Source organism: Mixophyes fleayi, chromosome 1 (assembly GCF_038048845.1).
Source record: "Mixophyes fleayi isolate aMixFle1 chromosome 1, aMixFle1.hap1, whole genome shotgun sequence".
Lineage (NCBI taxonomy): Eukaryota > Metazoa > Chordata > Amphibia > Anura > Limnodynastidae > Mixophyes > Mixophyes fleayi.
The window spans coordinates 315,944,326-315,954,790 of record NC_134402.1 but is presented as its reverse complement, the minus strand read 5'-3'; the positions used below and the strand labels follow the sequence as shown (position 1 = coordinate 315,954,790).

Below are 10,465 nucleotides of genomic sequence, written 5' to 3'. Positions count from 1 at the left end.
ATGTGATGACTTTACACACAGTGGGTCATCTCTAAAACCATGCAGGGCAAATGTATAGTATACTATAGGCAGCCTCCTCTTAGTATAGTATAGTATAGTATAGGTAGCCCCCTTAGTATAGTATAGTATAGGTTGCCCCCCTTAGTATAGTATAGGTAGCCCCCCTTAGTATAGTATAGTATAGGTAACCCACCTTAGTATAGCTCCCCTTAGTATAGTATAGGCAGCCACCCCTTAGTATAGTATAGGCAGCCCCCCTTAGTATAGCATAATATACTAAGCCCCCCTCACTTACCTTCAGTTGCTCTGAGCAGCGTCTCTCCTCACATCAGGTAGACAGGAAGTAAAGTCAGACTTCCTGTCTGCCGAACAGCATTGTGAGAGCCTAGCAATTGGCTGCCTGTTGCTGGCCACTGAACACCAATATTTTAGATTGCTTTCCTGTACGTGCCTCCCCCCGCCGCTTCCAAACGTGCCCCCCTGGGAAAATCTGAGGTGGCCTCCAAGTGGCCTCGTTAGGCCATCGGCCTACCGGGAAACTTCCCTGTAAGGTCTATGGCCAATCCGCCCCTGCCAGAAAGTATACAACATTTTTGGAGTGACAAGAAATGGTTAACCTTATAGGTATGATTAGAAACCTTAAATTCCTGAATTCTATTGGTGGTACTTTTAATACTTTTACACACTAGACAAAACCCACATCTATAGAAGCCCTTAGATTTAATATGACCAATTTTTGGATTTTCAGGTAAAGCTCCTCTGACCAACTTATCTCTCAAGTTAGGAGCGCTACGGTATATAAAAGAAGGGTTTGGTGGTAAAAGTTCTTTCAAAATAGGGTCCTTACACAGAATCCTCCAATGATTCCCAAAAATGATTTATATATTTTTATAATGATGGCTATATGATGTAATACAGGGAAGAGTGGATTTTTTAGATTTTCGGGGGTTCTCTTTTTGGGTCTACAAGTTCTTCCCTCTCCTTAGCTAGGGCTTTTTTTCCAGATTTATCAAGAAATTCTTTATGATACCCTTTTTTTTTATAAAATCAGATTTCATAGTTTCCATTTGGTTTAGGAAAACATTTAGCTCAGTGCAGTTTCTACATATTCTAAGAAATTGACTGTACGGAACACCCCTAAGCCATCTCTCGTGATGTTCACTATTATTTAAAATATAAGAATTTGCATCTGTAGGTTTTTTGAAACATGTGGTTTGAATTTGTGAGTTCTTAATATATATCTCTAAATCCAAAAAATAAATGCTCTCCTTGCTTTCATTAACAGTTAAAATAATATACCAATCATTGCTGTTCAAATAGGAATAAAATGCCTCAAGTTGTTCCTTTTCTCCAGACCAAATAAACAAAATGTCATCAATATATCGTAACTAGGATACCAGGCTTGCCCCAAATGTTTTATGAACACCCAAGAATTGTTCCTCCCTGTACGCCATGAACAAATTGGCATAGCTTGGGGCACAACTGGTACCAATGACCATGCCTGTTCTTTGAAGGTAATAGTGGTCCTCAAAATAAAAATAGTTATTATTTAATATAAATTCAATGCCATTTTTAAGGAACCCGTTCATGTTATTAGTATATTCAATTTTCTCCAAAAAATGGGCTATAGCGTCCAATCCTTTTTCATGTTGAATAACAGTGTACAGAGAGAGATGTTACATCCGCAGTCACTAAATAATAATTCTCTTGCCACACTAATGAATTTAATTTATTTAAAATATCTTTTGTATCCTGCAGATACCAGAGAGGGGGTGAGAGTGACTATAGGTTGCATATGTATACTAGAGCATGTGTTTGCAATCAGGAGCAACTGTAAAAATGCATTTTATGTATAGTAGACATTCATAGCACCCTAATAAATGTATTTTATGTATAGTAGACATTCATAACACCCTAATAAATGTATTTTATGTATAGTAGACATTCATAACACCCTAATAAATGTATTTTATGGAGAGGGAAAAAAATGAAAGAAAAAACACTTATTTTTATCTTTTGTCATTAATGACAATGGGCCTGTTTCATTAAGAAAAGTTAAGCAAAAAATTGAGTAAGTTTTCTCACTCAAGTTTTCTGGACAAAACCATGGTAATGCAAGGGGTGTAAATTAGTTTATTATTTTGCACATAAGGAAAATACTGGTTGTTTTTTCATGTAACACACAAATACTTGATAGCTTATTTGTAGACTGAATTTTAAAGTTGATCTAGGACAAGCCCTACCTCAAATATAAATCTGCCATCTCATTTTCAATGCAACATGGTTTTGCCTTACTTTCCTACTTTGCTTAACTTTCCTTAATCAATCAGGCGCAATGTTATTAACTGGGGATATTAATTAAAAAAAAAATTTATCTGTTCATTTTCGGAACTTTATATTCTACATATGTATCCTGCAAAATATTGTCTAGACCGGAGTTTACCTAGACCAATATTCAACAAGAGGCGTTTCTTCAAATCTGCTCCTTGTTGAATATGATTTACATTCATTTTAAAAAAAATACGTTTTGCATGTCTTAATGAATCAGGCACCAGATGAGGAAGCATAAAATGCAGTTTAACTTATAGAAAGGATTATGTATCAGACTGCGAGCAGACTGCCTGTTGCTTAGAATGGCGGAACAGGGGAGGGTAGGTGCATGGGAAACCTCCCAGTTCTATATATATATATAACTAACGCTAAGATTCTAGCTCCTGTTGCTATCATTAGCAACAGGAGCTCTTAGCTGAGCTGATGTAGTCAATTATGTTTTTTTTATTTTACCAAGATCTGGAGTCAGGTTCCAGGCTGAACCTAGCTGAGATAATAAAGAGGGTGTTGTCTTTATTTTAATTAAAATATTTATACAAATAGTGTGTGTTTTTTATTTATATTTTTCTCTGGTGCATTACATTACCTGTTTTTGTCCCCCCAAGTTTGCCAGTACCAGCTTAGGCTGGCAGTACTAGGATTGGTTTGTTTGGTTTTTTTGGGGTGTTAGATCTAAAGTTCTGATCCAAGTTTGCTGTGGTGTCAAGTATATCTGGAAGCGCTTCAATCAGCTGGAGAGAATTGACACAGACCAAGTTCTGTATACAAGGAATATTCTCTGATTTATTGATACAAAGATACAAATTTTTATAGCCTACTGAATAAATGAATCCTACGTCATAAGCATACAAAGTCTATGGGAAGTACTTTCTCCCCCTTCTAAGGACAGATGAATGTATTATTCTTATCTCAAGGGGAGCTGTAGGTTTATCTTCTGTGCCATGTCCAACATCAAGGGCACAGCTCCCACACTACAAACTGAACATGAAGCTACTTATTGTTCTTATATCTTGATACGTTCTTCAGGAGTTCTCTATGTCAGCTAAATCTCGAGGCCGTGGGCTCACATCTGGTAAAACCTCATATCAGCAGAAATATGAATAATCTCTTTTAGCAAATAATATTTCTATGCGAGTTCCAAGAATGGCTGAACAAAGGCTTTATGAAGCCTTAACAAAAAAATCATATTTAACAGGGGGGGGGAGAATGGGGGTGCACACTTTTTTTATTTTTGTTTATTTGTTTTTCAGCCTTGCAGCCCATTGCATATGATAAGCTTAAAGCATTCAACGTAGGATACCCTTTTAGTAAGAGTATCTTACTAAAATGTATACATTTTTGTCAGAGTAAATTGAGTTCAACTCTACATAAGCTGACTCTGGGGTCTAGTAAACATTTTTCATGAAAGATAAAATGTTTGTGTTTTTATTTTACTTTACATTTATCCCATAATTGACAAGAAATGTGAATAAACTTGTGGGATTTAATGAAGTTGCTCCTATGGATAATTGCTCCTTTTGTATAGACCTAATAAAGAGGTCAGAGATTATAACTCAGAGGAGTCCTGTTCAATTTGAGCCCAACATTCATGTGGGGGAGTAGACTGTTCCATAATGTGGCTGCGATGGAATGCAAAATAATACCGTAATAATACGTTTACCACTGCTGATGGGTCTTCTTAGGGTATAGAATCTGATTCTAGGCAGCCTGCTTTTCTTAACCTTTGATATGATTTCTATCGGTAAAGTTTGAAAGAGACAAGGCCCACAGTACCGTTAGGCAAACCAATGGGGTTGCATAGAGCGGCCAATGGTTAGGAAACTGCTAAAATACCGAATGAATGATATAATCATTTTACCCAACAATGAAATGATTAGGTATATTAATGTCATCAACCACTGTTGGATTCGTTCAGATCTCCCTTGCTGCTGGCTGGATTTTCCTACACTGGGGAGGAATTCCTGAAGACATGAACACATGACAACAGGATTTCTGGTGCTCAATAAAGGTTGTCACAAAAGCAAATGAGGATGTTCTTTTGAGCATGCCCAATGTTGTGATAACATTTTGCTTGGGGTTTTTTGTCTGTTTTTAATTTTATTTTTTTTGCTATATTAAATCCTTTGTGTACATGATTTCTGTTATTCATATATTTATACATACATCCAAATGAGATAAAAAAGAAAAACAACATGACAATCTGATTTTGATTAAATTTTATTGATTAAATTATCAAATTATTAATTGCATGCATAGAAGCTATGTGTTTGTGTGATCAAAAAAACATTTTCTTTCTAATTATAGTAACCAATGCATGGATTATATTGGGCAATACTGTGCTAAATGCCATATCGTCCACGATAAAATTGATTGCCCACACACAGCACATACATTTGAGCATAGTTTGGTGGTCAAAGGAACTATACTAGCTGACCAAATTTCATGTGTTTGTTAATTAATTATAACAAAAAATGTGTATCTACTACAGATACATATTGCTGTATAGAAATATGTGTGTCTGGGCAATCCCTTCAACAATCAGATATAGGTACACATAGGTTTACTTGTAGTCATTTTGTAAAACAGCTGTACAAACTGATATGCTGCATTCTTACAACTAAATTGTTGCCGGTGAAATTTATATATAGTTTGTAGAATATGGGGGATTCAATTCCCCCTGAAGTAGCGCAGCGTTAAACCTATTACCGTTATTACAGTAAATTTAACCCGGCTTTCTGCTCGCAGTTCAGGGAGCTGTAAGCAAAATGCCAGCGTTGAAACTACCGTAATAACAGTATTTAAGCGCACTATTACCTTAATAACGGTAATAGCATTAACAGTAACGGTAATAACGGTAACGCAGCCAATTGAATTCCCCCCATGTATGATAACTTTTCTATTTATGAACATTTTATTGCCATAATTCCCCATATTTGTTTCCTTATACATGCATGCTCACTTTTAAAATTACAATAGCAAAATCTTGTAATATCTTCAATTTTATTGATTCCAATGTGTGCTTTTTAGCTGTGGTATATTGATATGTTAACAACACAAGATGAAAAAAATTATTATTTTAAACTCCAATTCCATATTTTGCATTTTCAACATTTTTATTCAAATAAAAAAATGTTTTTTGTTTAAAACTGTTAAACAATACAGCCCATTCGGATAGTTCACACATGCTGTCCAGTTAGTGATATCAGACCATGAAGTAATATTTCTTCTACCACTGTATTCTCTCAGTTGGAATCCCGTTCCATGTTCTCCTGCCCATAGTCACTTGGCAGTAAAGGCAATAACATTCATCCTTGATAGCTTTACGTTCATCACCTTCCAAAGAGCTTGCTTTGCTTCTTTATTCCGCAGACAATAAATTAAAGGGTTCAGTAATGGTGTCACCACTGTGTTGAAAACCCCTATCACCTTATTGACATCCATTGGGTAGGACACACTGGGTCGAACATAGATAAATATGACTGTGCCGTACAGAATAGAGACCACTGTGAAATGTGAAGCACATGTCGAGAAGGCTTTTTTTCTCCCTTTGGTGGATGGTATTTTACATATGGTAGAAATGATGAGCACATAGGATACAACAGTAAGGAGCAATGAGGTGAGAATGATACTGCAAGCAAAAAAGAAGACTACAATTTCCTCTAACAACGTGTCTTGGCATGAGAGGTGGAGAAGAGGTGGGATGTCACAGAAGAAATGGTTGATGACAGCAGGTGGGCAAAATTTCAAGCGGGATAGCAGAAGCACAAGGAAAAACACAGAGAGGAAAGCAACTGCCCAGCAAGCTGCAACAGCCTGTATACATACTTGACCATTCATGATGGATGGATAGCGCAGTGGGTTGCAAATAGCAATGTAGCGGTCAATGGCCATCACTCCCAGAAGAAAAAACTCTGTGGAACCCAAAGAAAAATAAAAATATATTTGTGAGAGGCACCCAGGTAATGAAATGTATTTCCAGCCAGCCAAATTAGCCAACAGTTTAGGTGCAATGGATGATGTGTACCATATCTCTAGGAAAGAGAGCTGGCTAAGAAGGAAGTACATAGGAGTATGAAGTCTAGTGTCTATGCGAACCAAAGTAATGATAGCAACATTAGCAGTCACAGTCAATAGGTAGATGGCAAAGAAAACCACAAAGAGAAATAGTTGCAGCTCTACAGAGATAGTAAACCCAACCAAGAAGAAATGAGCCACACTGCTCTGATTTTCCATTATCTTCTCCCCGTAAACATGATGGAGTAAGAGTGGGTGCTATTTGATATTTAAGCTTCCTTAATTATCTATGCCTGGAATGTATATAGAGAGATTTTTTTTGTAATAATAGACTACAATAATTAGCTCGCAACAGAAGATAAGAATAAGAAATTGTTAGGGTATTCTTACTCAGAAATAAGTATGATATTTTGATATGTGTTGGTTATGTTATTACTACACTAACATTGTGTATGCTTTATTATAAAGACAAGGATGTCACTGAATGTTTGCAGCTTCTCTAAAAACTGGCATCCATAATATAGATGGCAAAACGTTTTCTCCAAACTGTGAAAGATAAAGTGTGTTGCAGGCGTCCTGAATATAGAAAGATAATCTTAGACAGTCTCTTGGAAAAAGTCCATATTTCATGCATAAATTATTAAGATTTGGGCAGCCGCCTTATCTCTTTCAGTGTTGGTGTAAGTTGTAAGCTTAGATATTTGATCTACGTATTGTTAACTAAGCTTGAGTCTTGGAGTCTTTGGAGATAAGATTTAGAAGTATTTTATCACTTTAGCAGCATCAAGCTGTGTTGGAAGCTAGGAAATAAGAAATCATTTTTTGATAACTTCTCAAAGAGGTTAAAAGCTAATTCCACCATGAGCAAATCATTTAATTTAGAGATAAAATAGCAAATGTTACTTACCTGTGCTCTGCTAATCTGTCAGCTTGGCTTGTCACCACATCTAGTTGGTTTGAGCAAGAGATCCCTTCTCCTGCTTAGACAGTCAATTCACCTTCCTCATAAATCTCTTATTCACATAAATTTGTCAGGGAAGGATCCTTGACAATCCCAGTGTTAGTGTGGCCAAGCCCACCCAAGCAGAAGAGATGACCTTATGCTATGGGGAATTAGACACAACGGTGGGCCCTGTGAATCCATGGATCAACAAAGTACAGGGATATAACAATTCACATTTTATTTTACTACGCCTAATTCCACCCAAAACTACATTTTACATTTTGGAGAAATAAGCCTTTAAATCACAGGACTACCTAGTTTTCTGCAAAGTATTACACTCAAGATTTAAAACAATAGCTACACATTTGGAGTGAAAAATCTCTGCCAATTAGTTTTGGAGCCATATGAAGAAGTATGATGGAATTGAGTTGCTGTCACTTTATGCCAACAAGGCTGAATAAAATAGATCCTGATTACCATTCAGATGGTTTCTTTCAGATTGTGAAATTTTTGGGCGCTTTCAATCATATACCATGATGGAACTACTCAAAATTATGAGATTATGTAAGATAGTAGAACGTGCTGAAAAATATCTTGAAATTAGTTTCAAACTGAGAGCACAAGCTGCCTTTCTGGAGCAATTGTTGAACAACCTGGAGAAACACTATAATGTTCCTACAGGACATATGTAAAAATCATATTTCAGCTAACAAGAAGGGATGATATCTTTAATTTTTATATTTGTTTTTACCTGACATTTCTATTTCTTACCTGACATCTCTATTTCTGTTGACAGTAAGACAATGAACCCTACCCCTTAAGCTCACTGCCAAGATGCCACTAATGACTCAGTGAACAATCCTGTGTTACCCATATCCAATCTGTATCCAAATCATGTTAAAATAATCTAAGAAACATGTCCAGAATACACACATATCTCACACAAGATACAAATTTGATTTCTCTTAATCTCCTACATTGACTATTGAAATTCCCTTCAAAATGGTTTTCCTCTATAATACAAACTACTACCCACACAGGGGAAATCTACTACTTGCATAAAAATATTGTGTTTTCAGATTGAATATATTGATTTTATAAGGGTGCTCTCCCCAGAATATATACACAGCCCAGAAAAAATAATGAACACAAGTATTCTCAAATTGAGCCGCTGTAGGAAACCAAAGTTAATAAATTTACATTAAAATCTGACCTTTATTTATCTAGGATTAAAATTTACAAATCGATAATGTTTTATTTTATATCTCTCTCTTTTCAAAATATTAAAGCATAGTGTGTGAAAAAACATAAAAACATAGAAAAAAAGTTAAATTAAAAATAGATACCTCAAGTTGGATATCTATAGGGATCCCTCAATCCTGATGTCAATATTCAAATAGTAACTGTAATTAATCCTCTATTAATACAAATAATTTCTTCAGATTGCTTGTGTTCTTTCATTTCTGTGACTTTCACCTCTTAATATCCATTTTGGACAGAAGTAGACTGATTTTTCCTCAAATCTTTTTACTACTGCTGCTCCGCTCTGTCAGTCCCTGCAATGGTTGTCTGTACTATACCAAAACCAATATTAAATTCTTTTAATAACATATAAAGCCATTAACAAAGCTGCACCAAAATATTTCTCACTGTCTCAACATTTCTCAATTCGATCTCTCCACTCTCACCAAGATCTGCATTTCTCATCCACTACTCCCATTACCAGTTACAGGACTTCTTTCAGACTGCACCAACTCTATGGAATTCACTTTTCTCTTCCCTTCCCCCCCTTTAACATTCTCTGAAAACTCTCATCTTCAGGCAAGTTTATGAAATTCCTAAACCACCTTTTTAACTCCCCTGTGCTTTTTAATCAAGAAAAAATAAAATATTTTAAAAAATAATCCTGCACTAACTCAATTCCCAACCCTAAAATTCTCTGATTAAAACCATTATTGGTTAGATGTCAGATTTAAGCGGTTGTCCATAAAATAAGTAGTTAGCTGATCCAACTCTTAAGTGAGCTGTGAACTTCTATCTCCTGTTCCAGCTCTGTCTGGTCCTCATATTAGAAATATCATATAACCTTGTGCCTCATTTATGCCACTTCCCTCTAGATTGTAAGCACTTATGTTTTATGTACATGAACCTTTACGAAAAAAATATTATATATATATATATATATATATATATATATATATATATATACATACACACCTACATTAGTATAGTAACTTATTTTACCTTTTTTGCACTATGATGTACAATATTATGAAAACATTAAAATAATGATTTCTGAATTTATTTTGTTTTAATTCACTAAACTGCTTTTCCAATTTGCCATGTTTTGTTCTGTATAAAGGCTACAACAACAAAAATGAATTAATCTTGTGTAGAAACACAAGGAGGTGCAAGAATCTGTAAAGAATAAAGGTATCATCTTATGTGTCCTCTTCCATCAGCCCCACTACTAAATACACAATAGTATTAATCATTTAAATGTGTGTTGTCACAGTTGAACATTCTTCAGACTTGAGTAAAGATATTATTGTTCTGGTCTCACCTGTATTTTCATAGCTTGTTATATGATATGAGTTAGTCAATTATCACATTGTGAGTTTGTTCTTCTCCAATTCTGTATGGGCTAAGAAGGCCTGTCTGCCAGAAAGAGGCAGATATATATATAAAGAGACAGCTCTCGGAAAGTTTAAAAATAGGACTTCTGGGGACTCTCAATAGGACTTCTGGGATCTTTTTCCAAATGAAATACACCAGGGTATACTTTATGAATTAACTAAATCATGCAAATGTTTTATTCTCCTACTCACATCTGATTAAATGATGGTGTATGTAATCTGTATGTAATGGTGCAGAGCACACAATAACATGGTGCAAGCAACAATAATATACTGTAACACCTTGCAACCAATCAGATACTGTTTTCATACAACAACATGCCACTTGATGAAGGAGCATTTGGCCATTTGCCCACCATCAATATCCTAGTAACAGATCCTGGATATGACAAACTCTAACAGAACTTCACAAGTTACAATTGGGGACAAACATAGTAATTACACAGTACTGGGTATTAATAGACAGACAAGAGGTAAGGTATCCCTGCTAACAATCTTACAATGTATAGGGATGCCACATATTGTTTAATAATCAAACCAG

The 10,465-nt window shown here is 35.4% G+C and overlaps 1 protein-coding gene across 1 annotated transcript; it reads right to left on the bottom strand.

Moving 5' to 3' along the window:
* Positions 1-5,506: 5,506 nt before the first annotated feature.
* Positions 5,507-6,678, bottom strand: LOC142108499 (olfactory receptor 6M1-like). The gene has a single exon (XM_075192196.1). It carries the CDS (start codon positions 6,562-6,564, stop codon positions 5,611-5,613), a length of 954 nt encoding a protein of 317 aa, XP_075048297.1. The 5' UTR covers positions 6,565-6,678; the 3' UTR covers positions 5,507-5,610.
* Positions 6,679-10,465: the final 3,787 nt, after the last annotated feature.